Raw genomic sequence first — 21,407 nt, 5'->3', positions numbered from 1 at the left:
TATTTCAGTTTTGGGAAATCTCAGTTTTGGGAAAGTTATGTATAGTAACCCTAGGTGTAAAATAGTAAATAATGGCTACATCTCATAGTTTTAAACTATTTAGAGGAATAAAACAAGGTTGTACACTGTCGGCATATCTATTTATTATTGCCATCGAAATGTTAGCTGTTAAGATTAGATGAAACAATAATATTTAGGGATTACAAAATCCGTGGCTTAAAAACTAAGGTGTCATTGTAGTATGCTGGTGATTTATGTTTTCTTTTAAAACCACAATTAGTCTCTCCACGGCCTCATAGAGGATCTAGATACTGTTGCTCTTCTCTCTGGATTCAAACCACAATTAGTCTCTCCACGGCCTCATAGCGGATCTAGATACTTTTGCTCTTCTCTCTGGATTCAAACCACAATTAGAGTCTCTCCACGGCCTCATAGAGGATCTAGATACTTTTGCTCTTCTCTCTGGATTCAAACCAAATGATGATAAGTGTACTATATTACGTATTGGATCACTAAAAAATGCTAATTTAGTTTACCAATAAGTAGTTTACCAATAAAATGGTCTGACGGAGATGTGGACATACTCGGTATACACATTTGGTTAGCAAGCGGCGATGATCCAGATGAAAAGGTTCAGAGTTTGCTGGTAGGAATCCGGAGGATATGGAGAGAAAAATAGGTCCGGTTTGCTCTGGTTTGAAACTCGTAAGAACTGGCGTGAGCTGTCCGAGCTAAAGGTAAGCTGCTGACCGCTAGCAGTGGTTAGCTGACTGATAGCTGGTAGCTAGTTAGCTAGTTAGCTTCAGTTGAGGGATTCCAGTTCTGAGGTAAATAGAAATACTTTAGGAATAAAAACAGATCCACACCACATTGGGTGAGGCGGGTTGAAGGAGAGTATTTGAAGTTGAGGTTTAGGAAAAATATGAAAAAGAATGCGAAAAAAAAGATATACATGGGCCAAGACAAAGATGACTGACTGCTTCGCCATCTTGGAACTGAGTGGATGTACATAATTTTCTCAAGGTAATTTAATAATCAAATCAATTTATTTGAGATTTCTGAGTTCGTTTTACATGCTATTGGTTTTGTGTAAAATTCACGAGCTGGGAAAATGTCGGCGCCCACTCTGTCTGCGTCAAAGAGTGGCAATTTCATGGTCGCACTACTGTTTTGAAGCTGAATGTAATGATGATCAGTCCTACATGTGTACTAATATTCAGACACATTCAGTTTCTATCTCTGTCTATAAATGTTAATATTGGTTTTTGATATAAATAATACAGTGAAGACAGGGTTATTCAGGAAAAATAGTACATAGTGCTGCCTAAAACATACTGCAACCTTGTACTGAATGGTTTTTGAGTTGTTTATTATTAATTATTTTACTTTATGTAAATCCAAGAAATCTACTATAGGTTAAGTTTAGTTACGTTGTGTAGCGTGTACTTTGTCTAATTTGAATGAATTCTTGTTTTGTTGTCAATGCTTACTTACCTGATCTATTGAAATGAGATGGACAGGAGCTCACTGGAGCTGAGTACCAGGAGCTGAGTACCAGCACCTCAATGTTCTACTGCTTGAGCTCATGTTCCTCTTATAGAATATTAGCTCTACAGTATTGTGGAGCTCCTGCATCTAAATATAAACAGTACCCCGCCACCTAAAATGAGTATCAAACTATTTCAGTCCAAGTCAAGCACTGAATTAGATAATTGCACAAGAAAAAATAGAATATATTTTAATAGAAGTAAAGAGAGTGCCGGAACTGTCAAGACAATAACATTTTTCTGTTTCTCATTGTTACTACAGGACTAGAATTAAGTCTGAGGCCGGTAACGTCAACAGTGACGACAAACCCAGCCTGCCTCTCTCCTTCCACACTGAGTCCAAACCTACAGTCACTGGGTCCTGATTGTGACAGTGGAGCCCAGTTTGCACTGCAGGATCCAGAGATGGCATCAGTGAAGCTGGAAGACTGCAGTCAAACACTGGAGCTGAATGTCAACATTAAAGATGAAGAAGTGGAGGAGAAGATTGGGAAACCTGTTTCTCATGGTAAGAGCAGGTTCTATCTAACTATGTTGTTCATTCCAATTTCCCACTGTGTATGAAAAGTTGCAGAACTGTTTCATGATGAACTGTTTCAATGAGAAGGTAATGTTACTTCATGCTACTCCTACTTGCATGGTTTGACACCAGTATTGTCAGCATTTGTTTTATTCACTGGGATATCTGGAGTGCTCAAAGAGTAGTACACCTAAGTGGTGAAGTAGACAATCTGCCAGTGTTTTAAAGTTCTATGAAATGAGTCTTTAAAAAAAAAAAAGCTAGGCAAGTCAGTTAAGAACAAATTATTTGTTACATTGACGGCCTACCCCCGGCCAAACCCGGACAACGCTGGTCCAATTGTGCGCCACCCTATAGGACTCCCAATCATGGCCAGATGTGATACAGCCTGGTCACTAACCCTTTGATAGTAAGTGGAGGATGATATGGCTTTTACCCAGTTTTAGAATAGTTCTGTTCCCCTTTCTATTGTGCTGTCTACTGATATGAACATGTATGTCTCCCGGTACAGCCAGAAGAGTACTGGCCACCCATTTGAGCCTGGTTCGTGGCCACTTTGTTTCTACATCTGCGTTGCTTGCTCTTTGGGGATTGAGGCTGGGTTTCTGTAAAGCACTTTGTGACAACTTCTGATGTAATAAGGGCTACATAAAATACATGTGATTGACATGTATATCACACCAACTGACTGGTTCTTCTGATGTTGTTCACACAGGAGACAATGTTGAGACATTCTCTACATCTAGAGAGCAACAGCAGGAAGATCACAGAGCTAAGAGGTCTCACCCCTGCCCACATTGTGAGGAGATTTTCCCATTTCTATCAAAGCTGAAAGTACACCTAAAAATACACACAGGAGAGAATCGGTATTCCTATACTGACGGTGGGAAGAATTTCACAACATCCAAGGCTCTGAGAGTTCATCAGAGAGTGCACACAGGAGAGAAGCTGTTCTCCTGCTCTGACTGTGTAAAGTGCTTCACAACATCAACTAGGCTAAAAGTTCATCAAAGAACACACACAGGAGAGAAGCCTTACATCTGCTCTGACTGTAAGGTGAGTTTCTCTCTACTGCGCAACTTAAAACGACATGAACGTAGACACACAGGAGAGAAGCTTTACTCCTGCTCTGACTGTAAGGCGAGTTTCTCTCTACTGTGCAACTTAAAACGACATGAACGTATACACACAGGAGAGAAGCCTTACTCCTGCTCTGACTGTGGAAAAAGTTTCTCTCGACTGGGCCACTTAAAAACACATAAACATGTACATACGGGAGAGAAGCCTTACTCCTGCTCTGACTGTGGAAAAAGTTTCTCTCGACTGGGCCACTTAAAAACACATAAACATATACATACAGGAGAGAAGCCTTACTCCTGCTCTGACTGTGTAAAATGCTTCACAACATCAGCTGAGCTAAAAGTTCATCAGAGAACACACACAGGAGAGAAGCCTTATTCCTGCTCTGATTGTATAAAATGCTTCACAACATCAACTAGGCTAAAAGTTCATCAGAGAACACACACAGGAGAGAAGCCTTACATCTGCTCTGACTGTGCGGCAAGTTTCTCTGTACTGTGCCACTTAAAACGACATGAAAGTATACACACAGGAGAGAAGCCTTACTCCTGCTCTGACTGTGCGGCGAGTTTCTCTCTACTGTGCAACTTAAAACGACATCAACGTGTACACACAGGAGAAAAGCCTTATCACTGCACTGACTGTGAGAAGAGATTCTACAGATTGGGCCATTTAAAAAGACACCAATGTATACATAAAGGAGAGAAGTTTTCTCAGACCAGCTAAGATTAGACACTCCACTTAATTCTCATGTCATTAAATAATTGGCAACGTTGAATTGAATCAAATTAAGAAAGTGTAGAACACTCAATTGTTATCCTGTTGTTTCTCACTGTGAGAGAACAATGCAGAGGGATTGGAGCATTATAAAATGTTAGCCTGTCTTTACTTTACTGATCAGTGTACACCTTGACAGTTTTGGTGAGTGTTGTTAGCATCTACTGTAAAGATATTGAGATGACCTTGGATTTGCCCTTAAGGTTGAATATCCTTTGTGAGGCTTCTCACAGTGGAGTCTGATGGGTAACTGAGTGGTACTGCTTCACTCTGCAGTTTTCTGTGGGATTGAGCTAGTAGACACAACATGCACTGAGTGTACAAAACATTAACGACACCTGTTCTTTCCTTGGCATAGACTGACCAGCTGAACCCAGGTGAAAGCTATGATCCTTAATGATCTAGTTGTTGTGTATTTATTATAGATCCTCATTAGCTTTCAACAAAAAACAAACTGCTGTTGCAGTGGGCTAAGGAATGAAAACACTGGACACTGGAAAATTGGAAACATACTGCCTGGTCTGATGAATCCCAGTTCCTGCTGTTTCATACTGATGGGAGGAAATGGTGGAAAAAGTACCTAACTGTCATACTTGAGTAAAAGTAATGATACCTTAATAGAAAATGACTCAAGTGAAAGTGAGTCACCCATTAAAATACTACTTGAGTAAAAGTATTTGGTTGTTAATATACTTATGTATCAAAAGTAAAAGTATGAATAATTTCAAATTCCTTCAATTAAGCAAACCAGACGACACATTTGTCTTTAAAAAATGTTTATAGTACGGAAAGCCAGGAGCAGACTCCAACACTCAGACATCATTTACAAACGAAGCATTTGTGTTTAGTGAGTCCGCCAGATCAGAGGCAGTGGGGAGGACCAGGGATGTTATCTTGATAAGTGTGTGAACTGGACCATTTCCTGTCCTGCTAGTCATAAAAAATGTAAGGGGTATTTTGGATGTCAGGGAAAATGTATGGAGTAAGAAGTACATTATTTTCTTTGGGAATGTAGTGAAAAAGTTGTCAATGATATAAATAGTAAAGTACAGATACGCCCCAGAAACTGCTAAATTAGTTATTTAAAGAAATGTTTCTGAAAAAAGGGGTCAAATTAAAAACAAACAAAATATATAAATAGTAAAGTACAGATACAACTAAAGTAGGTCTTTAAATCATTTTTACTTAAGTACTTTACACCACTGCATGCATCCATGCCGTGTGTCAGCATTGCAGGCTGGTGGTGTGATGGTTGGGGTGTGTTTTCAGGCCACACATTGGGCCTCTTGATAAAAGATGAGCAATGTTTGAATGCCACAGGATATCTAAAGAATATCAGGTGCCTCCCTTCACTGCAGCAGTGTATCCATCTTCAAATAGTTTTCTTCAGCAGGATTATGCCACAAGGCTTGTCCAGGAATGGTTCCAAGAACATGACAGTGAATTCAGTTTACTGCAGTGGCCTGACGAGTCACCAGATCTCAATCCAGTTGTTCATCTGTGGGAGGAGATGGAACAAGCTATTCAGACACCTTGGACAGTCTATGCACCGATGAATTGAGGATGTTCTGAGGACAAACCTTGGGGGTGCAACTCAATATTAGGAAGGTGTTCCTGATGTTTTGTACACAGTGTATATCAGATAAAGATGGGGTGGTCAGTTTTTAGCATTGGTATGGGTGTATTATTGTATTACTAAACTTTTGTTTAATGATTAACAGACTATGAATCTACTGCTTGTTTATTAAATTGTCTTTAATACTTGATTCATTATTGTAGTCATTGATGATGAATCTATTTGAATAACTGTATTGAAGTCAATTGTTCTGTTGGCATGTAGCCTAGCGGTTAAGAGTGTTGGGCCAGTAACTGAAAGGTTGCTTGTTTGAATCCCGAGCCGACTAGGTGTAAAAATCTGTCATTGTGCCCTTGAGCAAGGCAATTAACTCTTATTTCTCCTGTAAGTCTCTCTGGATAAGAACATCTGCTAAATGACAAGAATGCAATGAAAAATAATGTTTGTATATACAGTTTTTTCTCTCTTGTGTATAATTAAATGAAATAAACTGTTTGAAGTGACATACTGTATAAACAATACACAACATGATCACTTTGTTTACCCTGGTCAGAGGGACAGGACCATAGTAAACTAGACTATGTAGCTGTTGTTAGTAGCCTACAGTTTCCATGTAATACAGCATGTCAGATCACTAATGATTAGGTGTTTAGGCTGCTACATTTCTGCTTATGTCTTTTGGGAGTGATATGTTATCAGGCTAAGTAACTACTAGGTACATTATTTACCCATTTCAATCTTATACCAACCAACCCTATGCTTGGTGTGACTGTTATGGTCAGAACAGACCATCTGATATGCCCCTAAATATTGTAATATGCAACCTGGAATTAAAATGTAAGAGGACCAGTGCTTCTACAGTGAATCACATCTTGTGCTGTTTGAGAGAGATGTGGTTAGACTACATTGTATCGTTGTTTCCTCTTCTGAGGCCACTGGTGGGCAACAATATAATTTCAATTCATATAGACAATGAATATTTCAAATACTTATTTTCCACCATAATTTGTAAATAAATTCATTAAATCCTACAATGTGATTTTCTGGATTTTTTTCTCATTTTGTCTGTCATAGTTGAAGTGTACCTGTGATGAAAATTACAGGCCTCTCTCATATTTTTAAGTGGGAGAACTTGCACAATTGGTGGCTGACTAAATACTTTTTTCCCCCACTGTATGCCTTGATGATACTCAGAAACATGTATTTACCACATCAACATCTTAATTTCTAAAGTAATGTAAAATATTATCCTAAGAACAAGCATATGAGGTTCACATATGGGAAAAGTCATCAATATCAATTGTAGTTTAATACACCGTTGCCACAACAATATGTAGTGTGATGGTAATGACACAGTGTGGTGGTAATTACAGAGTGTGGTGGAAATGACATTTCATAGAAAACAACTGATGAAAAATACCATGAAACATTAATGTCACAGTAGTACATGTTTAATTTGATTGAAGATATAGAACAGACCATTTGTTCCAATTCATCCCAAAGGTGTTCGATGGGGTAAAGGTCAGGGCAATGTGCGGGCCAGTCAAGTTCTTCCACACCGATCTCAACAAACCACTTCTGTATGGATCTTGCTTTGTGCGCGGGTACATTGTCATGCTGAAACAGGAAAGGGCCTTCCCCAAAACTGTTGCCACAGAGTTGGAAGCACAGAATCATCTAGAATGTCATCGTATGCTCTAGCGTTAAGATTTTATTTCACTGGAACTACTTGAAATGAATTCTCTCTCACCCTTGGTAGTTACTAACCCTTGTGACAGTGGCAGTTTGGAACTCGGTAGTGAGTTGTCATGTCTAAATGTTGATATTTAACCCTAACCCAGTAACTCGGTAGTGAGTTGTCATGTCTAAATGTTGATATTTAACCCTAACCCAGTAACTCGGTAGTGAGTTTTCATGTCTGAATGTTTATATTTAACCCTAACCCAGTAACTCGGTAATCAGTTGTCATGTCTAAATGTTGATATTAGCATGCTAACTCCACGGTCTTAAGTAATACTGTTACATATACCTGTTTGACAGACTAAATTATAGGCTATTATCCATATATTTTGTCAGCCTATTCCTTCAGTCACCATTACAGTTGAATATTTTCCCGGGATTTTACAAATATGCCACCCTGAGTGGGGCAGCGGTCTAAGACACTGCATCTCAGTGCTAGAGGCATCACTACAGACCCTGGTTTGATTCCAGGCTGTATCACAACCGGCTGTGATTGGGAGTCCCATAGGGCAGAGCACAATTGGCCCAGTGTCGTTCGGATTAGGGTTTGCCCAGGGTAGGCTGTCATTGTACTTGTAGTTCTTTATGATAGCCACATTAGCAGCTAATTAGCATTTCATTTTTGAGCAGGTTGAGAGCCTCAAATTCCTTGGTGTCCACATCACCAACAAACTAACATGGTCCAAGCACACCAAGACAGTCGTGAAGCAGGCATGACAAAACCTATTCCCCCTATTGCATCATTGCCTGTTATGGCAAATGCTCGGCCTCCAACAACAAAGCACTGCAGAGGGTAGTGCGAACGGCCTAGTACATCACTGGCGCCAAGCTTCCTGGACGTAATTATATCTACAGCTGAGAAGTTTTTGGGCCTCCAAGACTTCACAGACTACTGTCGCCAGAAAATGTTTCATCCTTAGTGGATCTGCACCTCGACTGCTGTGTTAAATGCTTATCAGTTGCCATGTACAAAGTATCAAAATACTAAAATACAACTTAAACCGGACTCTAAAATAATTTAATTTAAAAGTTAATTGTATTTTTTTTATCACGGAAACAATTAAAAAAATATGGACAAATAAATAAATAATGAAATGTTAATTATATACAGGCGCCCGTGTAATCATCTGCCAGAGAGTAGCCCCAATCGTCCCGAGCCCCAAGTAATACATTTGGGCCAGATAACTCACACCGGATTCGGCCCGAGCTCAATCCCCGCATCCTCAGGTCACATGATGTCGGCGGAGTCTGACTCTCAGCGGAGTGCCCCGACACACAGCCGGAATCCGCCCAGATCCACTGTGCTAGCTGGGGTGGGACAACATTCCACAGGCCACAATCGACAGCTTGATCAACACTATGCAAAGGAGAAGTGTCCCAGAGAAGGAGGAGGAGCAGCAGCTACAGCTACCCCCTTCTCATGTAATGGGGGTAGGGCCAACCCAAGGTTCCCGAAATGCACGGACGGTGTTAGTGGGGGAACAGGAAGTTCCCCACAGGCACTCACCATTCTTCAGAATAATAAAAAAAAAGCGCCAGAACTGTGCAGTCAAGAAGGTAACTTTTGTGCCCGTTTCATTTTATTACTACAGGTACGTAATAGCACGTTTAAACTTTCTAATGTCGAAAGAACATGTCATTCCATGCTCGGTAACAAATCCATTAAATTATTATCACGTTTGGTAAAGTTTTGATGTGTTATTTTTGTGTCAAACCGAGTGGAGAACGTGGTGACGTTAAAACTATTTTGCAAGTCACGTAACTAGAGACGTTGGGTTTGTTTTAGTGGATTTACATATTCTGCTCAGGTTAACAATAATAAAGAATTTTAAAAAATGAGATTTCCGAGCTGCATGTTATCGGTTTTGTGTAAAATTCACAGGCTGTGAAAATGGCGGCGCCGACTCGGACTGAGTCAACGGACCAAAGTGCAGACAATGTTACGGTTGCGCAACTGTTTTGAAGCTGAATGTAATGATTGTAGTTTTCTACATGTGTACTAATATTCAGACACATGCAGTTGTTTCTATCTTTATCTATACATTTCAGTATGGTGTGAACGGAAATACTGCTGGTTTTTGATTGAAACAACGAAGACGCGCGGTTCTTCAGGAAAATAATACATAGTGATGCTTGAAACAAACTAACCTTGTACTTCATGGTTTTTGAGTAATTTTATGTGAATTTAGGACATCTATATATTAAGTGATCTTACGTTGTGTGTCCTTTGTGTCTAATATTAATGCATCAATGTTTTCTTGTCAATGCTTACCTACCTGATCTATTGAAATGAGATCAGTTCTTGACTTGGACAAGAGTTCACCTCCAAATGTCTACTGTTTGAGCACATGTTCCTCTTATAGAATATTAGCTTAACAGTGTTGTGGAGCTCCTGCACCTAAATATAAACAGTACTGGCACCTATTTCAGTCCAAGTCAAGCACTGAATTAGATAATTGAACAAAAGAAATATAATATATTTTTAGAGAATAAAGAGGGTGCCAGAACTGGCAAGACAATAATGTATGTCTGTTTCTCTTCTACTACTTGCTGACTCAGATATGAGGCTAGTAACATCAACAGTGAGGACAAACCCAGCCCTCCTCTCTCCTTCTGCACTGACTCCAAACCTACAGTCACTGGGTCCTGATTGTGACAGTGGAGCCCAGTTTGCACTGCAGGGTCCAGAGATGGCATCAGTGAAGCTGGAGGACTGCAGTCAAACACTGGAGCTGAATGTCAACATTAAAGATGAAGAAGAGGAGGAGAAGATTGGGAAACCTGTTTCTCATGGTAAAAGCAGGTTCTAAGTTTGTTTCATCCCAACTTCCCACTGTGTATGAAAAGTTTCAGTAGAACTGTTTCATGATGAACTGTTTCAATGAGAAGGTAGAAGTGCCCATTATTTATATTCTAACTATAGAATTAGAATAATCGTTCTATTTCCATGATTCCAAAAGTTCACCTTGGTGTTTTGATCTAAATTGCAACATTTGGTTAATAATAAGCCCTAGTATTTTTGCCCATATCGTGGCAGTGTGTAAATGACCTCAAATGAGTGCAGGGAATTGTTTTAGGTTGAAGTTGAATTGAACAGTATAAAACAATCAGAATTGAGAAAGACCCATTGAATTAATTTAGAATATAAGTGTTGCCACCCTGGGGTCACGCACTACTCATAAAGCAAATGTGGAACTTTTATTAATCAAAAACATAAAATACCGTCAAAAATATGAAAAATGCCATGGTGTGATATTTTAGCCACATCGCCCATCCCTGTCAGAGCAAAAACCAAGCCATGAGGTTGAAGGAATTGTCCGTAGATCTCCATGGAAGGAACAATTCACAAGCTGGTAAAATGGCGGCTCCCACTCGGTCTGCGTCAACGGACTTCAGTGCAGACAGTGTGGATGCAGCAGAGACCATTTCAGCTTCAAAACAGTAGTGTGACCTTAAATGTAATGATTATCAGTTTCTACATGTGTAGAATATTGACACATTCAGTTTGTCTGTCTATGTATTTCTATATGAAATACAATTGTTTTTTGATTGAAATAATACCGTGAAGAAGGTTAAGGAAAATAGTACATAGTGATGCCTAAAACAAACTGTAACCTTGTATTAAATGGTTTTGAGTCTTTTATGCATTTATCTACTACAGGTTAAGTTTTAGCTCAAATGTATTATGAAGCTCCTGCATCTAAATATAAACAGTACCAGCACACAAAATGAGTATCGGCAACTATTTCAGTCCAAGTCGAGCACTGAATTAGATAATTGACCAAGAAAAATCAAATATATTTAATAGTGAATAAAGAAAGCGCCAGGACTTTGAATACACAACTTTTGTGTCTGTTTCTCCTCTGGTACTTGCCGACTCAGGTATTACATTTACATTTAAGTCGGTAACATCAACAGTGAGGACAAACCCAGCCCTCCTCTCTCCTTCTGCACTGAGTCCAAACCTACAGTCACTGGTTCCTGATTGTGACAGTGGAGCCCAGGAATCAGAGATGACATCAGTGAAGCTGGAAGACTGCAGTCAAACACTGGAGCTGAATGTCAACATTAAAGATGAAGAAGAGGAGGAGAAGATTGGGACATCTGTTTCTCATGGTAAGAGCAGGTTCTAACTAACTAAGTTTGTGTTTTTCATTCCAACTTCCCACTGTGTATGAAAAGTTGCAGTAGAACTGTTTCATGATGAACTGTTTCAATGAGAAGGTAGATGTTATTTCATGCTACTGAGACTTGCATGGTTTGACACCAGTATTTCCAGCATTTGTTTTATTAACTGGGCTGTCTGGAGTGTTCAGAGTAGACTGATGAAATGAAGTAGACAAACCGCCAGTGTTTTAAAGTTCTATGAAATGAGTGTGTAGTTTCTAACCCTTGTGATAGTGAGTGGAGGATGTTATTGCTTCCACTAGATGTCAACCGTATTTATACATAGTTTCAGGCTTGTTTTTTGAAAAACAAACGAGTAATGGTTGTTTATCCATGGGGAGCACTAAGAGAAAATTAGTCTCTTTGCCCGCGTGAACGAGGGCGCGCTCTTCGTAATTTTCCTTTCCTATTGAACATACTAGACGCCGTATGAAGTATTATCGTTTATTTAGATATTAGAGTAACTGAGAATGAATTAGTCTAGTTACCTGCCTTCCTGGTAAAGTCCTAATGGCAGGGGATTTTAATTGCTCCTGAGTCGAAATAAGTTACATCTTTTCATTAAGGACTTAAATCTATGTGAACCTTGGAGGATTCAGAACCCGAGTAAAAGGGAGTATTCCTGTTACTCGTCAACATTTTAAATAATTTTCTCGTACAGACTACTTTTTAGTTTCTTGCTCATTGCTTCCCAATGTAGCAGGAAGTGGATATGATATTATTGTTCTGAGTGACCATTCCCCTGTGTCATTATTCTACAGGGATACAAAACTAGTAAAAGGATCCTCCTAGATGGCATTTGCATCCCAGATGGTTACAGGACCCAAATTTCTTACATTACCTTAGAGTGCATATCGATGTTTATTTTACATTGAACACTGACCAAACGTCATCGAGTACCAGATGGAAGGCTTTCAAAGCACATACTAGTTATGTGAAATATCACAACAAGATACATATCTAGCAAGATATGTGAAATATTACAGTATTTGTTTGAAAAGTAGGAAAGAATAGCTCCACCTATAACAGTAACGCTAGTTAGTGAAGCCTGAGACCAACGTTACAGTATGGACAGTCCAAAATAGTTGTAGATGATCCACAACACAGGGTCTTTTGCTAGTAGCTACCAAGTAACAAAGTGGCCCTCCCACATAGTGTTAACATAGTATACCATGATACGGTTACAAACCAATAAAATATCACAGATCAGAAATGAACAGCCTCCATGAGGAAAAGATGCCATTGAATATGTGCCACGTTACCCAAAGTTCCTTTGCATGTGAGTGTCAATCATATTAGTCCAAGGATATGATTTGAAAGGCCTCCATCATTCTTAAATGGAAGAAGTTTGGAACCACCAAGACTTTTTAGGAAGCTGGACTCCCGGCCAAACTGAGACATCAGTGGAGAAGGGCCTTGGTCAGGGAGGTGACCAAGAAGCCGGCCGATGCTCACTCTGACAAAGCTCCAGAGCTCCTCTGTGGCGAAGGGAGAACCTTCCAGAAGGACAACTATCTCTGCAGCACTCCGCTAATCATGCCTTTATGGCAGACTGCCCAGATGGAAGCCACTCTTCAGTAAAAGGCTCATGACAACCTGCTTGGAGTTTGCCAAAAGACACCGAAAGGACTCCGATCATGAGAAACTAGATTCTCTGGTCTGATAAAACCAAGATTGAACTCTTTGGCCTTAATGTCAAGCATCACGCCTGGAGGAAACCTGGCACCATCCCTACAGTGAAGCATGGTGGTGGCAGCAGCATGCTGTGGGGATGTTTTTCAGCGGCAGGGACTGGGAGACTAGTTGGAAAGTACAACAAAGTACAGATAGATCCTTTATGAAAACCTGCTCCAGAACACTCAGGACCTCACAATGGGGGTGACTGTTCACCTTCCAACTACCCTAAACACAAAGCTAAGACACCACAGGAGTGTCTTCGGGACAAGTCTCTGAATGTCCTTGGGTGGCCCTGCCAGAGCCCAGACTTGAAACCAATCAAATATCCTTGGAGAGATATGAAAATAGCTGTGTGGCGACACGTCTACAGAGAAGAATGGGAGAACCTCCCCATAACAGGTATGCCAAGCTTGAAGCGTCATACCCAAGAAGACTCAAGGCTGTAATCACTGCCAACGGTGCTTCATCAAAGTATGGAGTAAAGTAAAGGTTCTGACTATTTATGTAAATGTGATATTTCCGTTTCGGGGGAAAAATGGAAATAGTTCCAATAATTTTTCAGTGATTTTTAGAAACAAAAAAGTAAGGGCTGTGTTTCGTGTAAGCTTACCCTGGCGTGACGTTTTGATAACCATGGAAATTTATCTCGGACTAGGTGACTTACCAATATATTAGTCTCTATTTCCTCTCAGATTATAAAATGCTAATAAGCATCATTGTAGACATTAGGGGTCGACAGGTTAATTGGAATGGCCGAATAATTAGGGCCGATTTCAAGTTTTCATAACAATCGGAAATCTGTATTTTTGGGTGCCGATTTGCCTATTTAAAAAAAAAAAAGTTTTATAATTGTTTTAAATATTTTTGTTATTTATTTAAAAAAATGTTTTTACACCTTTATTTAATCTTTATTGAACTAGGCAAATCAGTTAAGAACACATTCTTATTTTCAATGACGCCTAGGAACGGTGGGTTAACTGCCTGTTCGGGGGCAGAAAGACAGATTTTCACCTTGTCAGCTTGGGGGATCCAAATTTGCAACCTTACAGTTAACTCGTCCAATGCAATAACGACCTGCCTCTCTCTCGTTGCACTCCCCAAGGACACATGGTTGATATTACTAGATATTATCTAGCATGTCCTGTGTTGCATATAATCTGACTGAGCATACAAGTATCTAAGTATCTGACTGAGCGGTGGTAGGCAGAAGCAGGTGCGTAAACATTCATTCAAACAGCACTTTCGTGTGTTTTGCCAGCAGCTCTTCGTTGTGCGTCAAGCATTGCGCTGTTTATGACTTCAAACCTATCAACCCCCGAGATGAGGCTGGTGTAACCGAAGTGAAATGGCTGGCTAGTTAGCGAGCGCTAATAGCATTTCAAACATCACTCGCTCTGAGCCTTGGAGTGGTTGTTTTCCTTGCTCTGCTTAATAACAAAAGAACATGTCATTCCATGCTAGGTAACAAACCCATTAAGATATTATCACGTTTGGTAAAGGTTTGTTGTTTTTGTGTCAAACCAAGTGAATGTGATAAACTATTTTAAGTCACACAGAAACTTTAGGTTTGCCTGAATGGATGTACATAATTTCTTCATGGTAATTTTAATAAATTAATTATTTGGGATTTGAGTTCATTTGGCATGTCATTGGTTTGTGTGAAATCCGTGGGCTGGTAACAGGGCGTGCCCACTGTCTGCGTCAACGGATTGCAGTGCAGATGCAGAGAGACAATTTCACGATCGCACTACAGTTTTGAAGCTGAATGAAATTATTATCATGTGTAGTAAAATTCAGACACAGTTGTTTCCATATTTATCTGTAAATGTTTCTATGAACGGGAAATACTATTTTTTGATGTGGTTATACAGTAGAGACCAGGTTATTCAGGAAAATAGTACATAGTGCTGCCTAAAACATACTGCAACCTTGTACTAAATCGTTTTTGTCATTTGTGAATTTAGGACATCTACTTTTGGTTAAGTTCACTTACGTTTGTGTGGCCTAATTTTAAAGTGTGTCCTTTCTAATGTGAATTGATTCATGTTTTGTTGTCAATGCTTAGCTACCAGATCTATTGTAATGAGATCAGTGCTTGACTTGGACAGGAGCTCACCTCAAATTTCTACTGTTTGAGTTCATGTACCTCTTATAGAATATTAGCTCAACTGTGTTGTGAAGCTATTGAACCTAAATATAAACAGTACCTGCACCTATTTCAGTCCAAGTCAAGCACTGAATTAGATAATTGAACAAGAAGAAATATAATATATTTTTAGAGAAGAAAGTCTTGACTGTTCCGTCAATTTCTAACTTTTTGTCTGTCTCTCATTGTTACTACAGGACGACTAGAATTACATCTGGGAACATCAGTGAAGCTGGAAGACTGCAGTCAAACACTGGAGCTGAATGTTGACATTAAAGATGAAGAAGCGGAGGAGAAGATTGGGGAACCTGTTTCTCATGGTAAGAGCAGGTTCTCTCTGACTAAGTTTGTGTTTCATTCCAACTTTCCACTGTGCATGAAAATGTGCAGTAGAACTGTTTCATGATTAACTGTTTCAATGAGAAGGTAGATGTTATTTCATGCTACTCAGACTTGCATGGTTTGACACCAGTATTGTCTGCATTTGTTTTATTTACTGGGCTATCTGAGAGTAGACTAAAGAAGTGAAGTAGACAATCTGCCAGTGTTTTAAAGTTCGATGAAATGAGTCTGTAGTTACTAACCCTTGTGATAGTGATTGAAGGATGACACACCCCCTTTTTAGCTTTCAACTCTTACCCACTTTTATAATTGTTTCATTCCCCTTTTGTGTTGTACAGCCTACTGATATGAATACATATGTCACCCCTTTGGGCCTGGTTCCTCTCTGTTTCTTCCAAGGTTCCTGCTCTTTCTGGAGTTTTTCCTGGCCACTGTGCTTCTATATCTGCATTGCTTGCTCTTTGGGAATTATAGGCCGGGTTTCTATAAAGCACTTTGTGACAGCTGATGATGTAAAATGGGCTTCATAATATACATTTGATTGACATGTATACCACTCCAACTGACTGGTTCTTCTGATGTTGTTCACACAGGAGACCATGTTGAGACATTCTCTACATCCAGAGAGCAACAGCAGGAAGATCACAGAGCTAAGAGGTCTCACCACTGCCCACATTGTAAAGAGATCTTCCCATTACTATCAAAGCTAAAAATACACATAAAAATACACACAGGAGAGAATCTGTATTCCTTCACTGACTCTGGGAAAAGATGCACAACATCAGGGGCTCTGACAGTTCCTCAGAGAGCACACACAGGAGAGAAGCCTTTCTCCTGCTCTGACTGCAGGAAGAGTTTCTCTCAATTGGCTTTCTTAAAAATACACAAACGTATACATACAGGAGAGAAGCCTTACTCCTGCTCTGACTGTGGGGTGAGTTTCTCTCGACTCGATGCCTTACAAACACACCAACGTATACATACCGGAGAGAAGCCTTACTCCTGCTCTGACTGTGGAAAGATGTTCTCTCAACTGGGCCACTTGAAAAGACATAAACATACACATACAGGAGTGAAGCCTTATTCCTGCTCTGACTGTGTAAAATGCTTCATAACATCAACTGAGCTAAAACTTCATCAGAGAACACACACAGGAGAGAAGCCTTACTCCTGCTCTGACTGCGGGAAGACTTTCTCTCAATTGGCTTTCTTAAAAATACATGAACGTATACATACAGGAGTGAAGCCTTATTCCTGCTTTGACTGTGGACATATTTTTTCTCAACTGGCCCACTTGAAAAGACATGAACATATACATACAGGAGTGAAGCCGTACTCCTGCTCTGGCTGTGTAAAATGCTTCATAACATCAACTGAACTAAAAGTTCACCAGAGAACACACACAGGAGAGAAGCCTTACTCCTGCTCTGACTGCGGGAAGAGTTTCTCTCGAATAGGTCTCTTAAAAACACATGAACGTGTACATAGAGGAGACAAGCCTAACCACTGACCTGACTGTAGAATTTTTTTTAAACAACAGCTGAGCTGAAAGGTCAAGAGGTAACCTTATTTTTGCTCTTAATGTGGCAAGAGTAACTCAAGTGATAGTCACCAAGTAAAATACTACTTGAGGAAAAGTATTTGGTTGTAAATACACTTAAATTATCAAAAGTAAAAGTATGCATAATTTCCAATTCCTTAAATTACCCCTACGGGATGGATGTCCCTAAACTGGGACGGTTGTAGCTAAGGTGTGCTAGTCTGACTAGATTGACGTTGTATACAACAGCCATCTTTCCGGGACATAGACATATCTTATATGTGCAGAAAGCTTAAATTATTGTTTATCTATCTGCAGTGTCCAATTAACAGTAGCTAATACAGTGAAAAAAGACCATGCTATTGTTTGAAGAGAGTGCACAACAACAAACTTATTGCGCAAATGATTTGATACATTCACCTCTGAAGGTAAATAATGTATTTTCATTCAGTCATCTTGCTCTGATATGTCATCCTGAGGGTCCCAGAGATCAAATGTAGCGTAGTTTCCTCTAATAAAATACATTTTTATGTTCAAATGTAGGAACTGGTTCTACGTTTTTTTTTAGATATTTTTTTACACCTTTATTTAACTAGGCAAGTCAGTTAAGAACATATTCTTATTTTCAATGACGGCCTACGAACGGTGGGTTAACTGCCTAATTCAGGGGCAGAATGACAGATTTTCACCTTGTCAGCTCAGGAGATTCAATCTTGCAACCTTACAGTTAACTAAGTCCAATGCTCTAACCACCAGCCTCTCATTGCACTCCACGAGGAGGCTGGCTGTTACGCAAATTAAGTAAGCCAAGGTAAGTTGCTAGCTAGCATTACACTTATCATATAAAAAACAATCATAATCAATAGTTAACTACACATGGTTGATGATATTACTAGTTTATCTAGCTTGTCCTGCGTTGCATATAATCGATGCGGTGCGTATCGTTGCTCCAATGTGTACCTAAACATGAACATCAATGCCTTTCTTAAAATCAATACACAGAAGTATATATTTTTAAACCTGCATATTTAGCTAAAAGAAATCCAGGTTAGCAGGCAATATTAACCAGGTGAAATTGTGTCACTTCTCTCGCGTTCATTGCACGCAGTCACTGTATATGCAACAGTTTGGGCCGCCTAATTTGCCCGAATTATGACAAAACATTGAAGGCTGTGCAAATGTAAGAGGAATATTTAGACTAATGGATCTCACCCCTTAGATAAAATACGGAAAGGTTCTGTATTTCACTGAAAGAATACACCTCTTGTTTTCAAGATGATAGTTTCCGGATTCGACCATATTAATGACCCAAGGCTCGTATTTCTGTGTGTTATGTTAGAACTAAGTCTATGATTTGATAGAGCAGTGTGACTGCTCGGTGGTAGGCAGCAGCAGGCCCGTAAGCATTCATTCAAACAGCACTTTTGTGTGTTTTGCCAGCAGCTCTTCGTTGTGCATCAAGCATTGCGCTGTTTATGACTTCAAGCCTATCAACTCCCGAGAGGAGGCTGGTGTAACCGATGTGAAATGGCTAGCTAGATAGCGGGTGCGCGCTAATAGCATTTCAAACGTCACTCGCTCTGAGACTTGGAGTGGTTGTTCCCCTTGCTCTGCATGGCAAATGCTGCTTCGAGGGTGGCTGTTGTTGTGTTCCTGGTTCGAGCCCAGGGAGGAGCAAGGAGAGGGACGGAAGCTATACTGTTACACTGGCAATACTAAAATGCCTATAAGAACATGAAATACAAATGGTATAGAGAGAAATAGTCCTATAATAACTACAACCTAAAATGTCTTACCTGGGAATATTGAAGACTCATGTTAAAAGGAACCACCCAGCTTTCATATGTTCTCATGTTCTGAGCAAGGAACTTAAACGTTAGCTTTCTTACATGGCACATATTGCACTTTTACTTTCTTCTCCAACACTTTGTTTTTGCATTATTTAAACCAAATTGAACATGTTTCATTATTTGTTTGAGGCTAAATTGATTTTATTGATGTATTATATTAAGTTCAAATAAGTGTTAATTCAGTATTGTTGTAATTGTCAATATTACAAATACATTTTTAAAAATCGGCCGATTAATCCTTATTGGCTTTTTTTTGGTCCTCCAATAATCGGCGTTGGGAAATCATAATCGGTCGACCTCTACTTGAAACAGTGCAGTAATGTAATTCTTCACTGGATCAGTCAAACTGAGCACACACTGATGCAACCTGGTGGCCAAAATCTAAATGACGCCTAGACTCCTATCTGAAAGTATGGCCTTTCTCTTGCATTTCAAAGATGAAAAATACTCTTTTTTTGTTGTTTTATCTTTTACCAGATCTAATGTGTTATTCTCCTACATTAATTTCCACAAACTTCCTTTCAAATGGTATCAAGAATATGCATATCCTTGCTTCAGGTCCTGAGCTACAGGCAGTTAGATTTAGGTATGTCATTTTAGACACATTTTAAAGGGTACGATCCTTGAGGGTTTAAGCAAACCAGACCGCACAATCGTCTTGTTTAAAAAAATATTATGGAGTGGGGCGGCAGTGTAGCCTAGTGGTTAGAGCATTGGACTAGTAACCGAAAGGTTGCAAGTTCAAATCCCCGAGCTGACAAGGTACAAATCTGTCGTTCTGCCCCTGAACAGGCAGTTAACCCACTGTTCCTAGGCCGTCATTGAAAATAAGAATTTGTTCTTAACTGACTTGCCTAGTTAAATAAAGGTAAAAAAATAAAATATATATTTTTTAAAGCCAGGGGCACACTACATCACTGACATCATTTTAAAATGAAGCAGTTGTGTGTTTAGTGAGTTCACCAGATCAGAGGCAGTAGGGATGACTAGGGATGTTATCTTGATAAGTGCGTGAATTGGACCATTTTCTGTACTGCTAATCATAAAAAAAATATAACGAGTACTTTTGTGTGTCAGGGAAAATGTATGGAGTAAAAAGTACATAATTGTCTTCAGGAATGTAGTGAAATAAAAGTGGTCAAAAATATAAATAGCCAAGTGAAATAACAATACCCCCAAAAATCGACTGAAGTAGTTCTTTAAATAATTTTTACTTCAGTACTTTACACCACTGCCTGCATCCATGCCGTGTGTCAGCATTTCAGGCTGGTGGTGTGTTTTCAGGGCTCACATTGGGCCCCTTGATAAAAGTTTAACAATGTTTGAATGCCACATGATATCTAAACATCATTGTCAATCAGGTGCATCCCTTCATGTCAGCAGTGTATCCATCTGCAAATGGATTCTTTCAGCAGGATTATGCCCCAAGACTTGTCCAGGAATGGTTCCAAGAACATTACAGAGAATTCAGCTCACTGTGAGAGGAGATGGAACGAGCTATTCAGAGTAGTGATCCACTCTCAGCCAACTTGACACGATTGTAGGAAGCATTGGAGTCAACATGGGCCAGCATCCCTGTGGAATGTTCTCAACACCTTGGACAGTCCATGCCCCGACGAATTGAGGATGTTCTGAGGACAAAGGGGGGGTGCAACTCAATATTAGGAAGGTGTTCCTGATGTTTTGTACTCTGTGTATATCAGAAAAGATGGTGCGATGATCAGTTTTTAGCATTAGTTTGGGTAGATTATTTTATATTACTAAACAACTTTGTTTAATGATAAACAGGCTAATCGACTACTTGTGTTTATTAAATTGTATTTTAATACTAGATTCATTATTTTAGTCATTGAAGATGAATGTATTTGAATAACTGTGTGTTTGTGAATTGATCTGGCGGCTGGTAGCCTAGCGGTTAAGAGTGTTGGGCCAGTAACTGAAAGGTCGCTGGTTTGAATCCCGAGCCGACTCGGTGAAAAATATGTAATTGTGCCCTTGAGCAAGGCAATTGACCCTTTTTTGTCCTGTAAATTCTCTGGATAAGAACATCTGCTAATTGACAAAGCGATGAAAAATGTTTGTACATGAATTTATGGGCAGCTGCTTTTCTTTTGTGTATAATTAAATGAAATAAACTTTTTGAAGTGAAAAAATGTATATACAATACACAACATTACTACTTTGTTTACCCTGGCCAGAGGGACAGGCCTATTGTAAGTCAGCATGATATTTTAGTGTATTGATGACAAATCTAATTAATTTGCTAAATAAATCATTTTATTTAATACTTTCAATACCATGTTTTAAGGATGACGCAGAATACAGTTCCCATGCAGGAACATCACTCAGCGGAATTTCAGAGCGCCACCTATAGTTTTTTATAAAACTCAAACTTTCATTAAACTTTCATTAAAATACACATTCAAGGTAGTGAATTAAAGCTAC

At 39.4% G+C, this 21,407-nt stretch overlaps 1 protein-coding gene across 6 annotated transcripts; it reads left to right on the top strand.

The window, feature by feature from the left end:
* Positions 1-1,805: 1,805 nt before the first annotated feature.
* Positions 1,806-21,176, top strand: LOC124023130 (gastrula zinc finger protein XlCGF17.1-like). Of its 6 annotated transcripts, none has more exons than XM_046337663.1 (4): positions 1,806-2,055; positions 15,428-15,550; positions 16,166-16,229; positions 20,375-21,176. In XM_046337663.1, the coding sequence occupies exons 1-4, from the start codon at positions 1,953-1,955 to the stop codon at positions 20,493-20,495; spliced, it is 411 nt and encodes a 136-aa protein (XP_046193619.1). In that variant the 5' UTR covers positions 1,806-1,952; the 3' UTR covers positions 20,496-21,176. The 6 variants fall into 6 exon arrangements, with proteins under 6 accessions (XP_046193619.1, XP_046193620.1, XP_046193616.1 ...); XM_046337664.1 differs by having other exon boundaries at positions 16,166-16,249; XM_046337660.1 differs by lacking the exon at positions 20,375-21,176 and adding an exon at positions 17,004-17,654 and having other exon boundaries at positions 16,166-16,919.
* The last annotated feature ends 231 nt before the right edge of the window (positions 21,177-21,407 follow it).

The sequence above is a fragment of the Oncorhynchus gorbuscha genome, unplaced genomic scaffold (assembly GCF_021184085.1).
Source record: "Oncorhynchus gorbuscha isolate QuinsamMale2020 ecotype Even-year unplaced genomic scaffold, OgorEven_v1.0 Un_scaffold_1496, whole genome shotgun sequence".
In the NCBI taxonomy this organism is placed as follows: Eukaryota; Metazoa; Chordata; class Actinopteri; order Salmoniformes; family Salmonidae; genus Oncorhynchus; species Oncorhynchus gorbuscha.
This window is presented reverse-complemented; position numbering and strand designations above follow the sequence as displayed.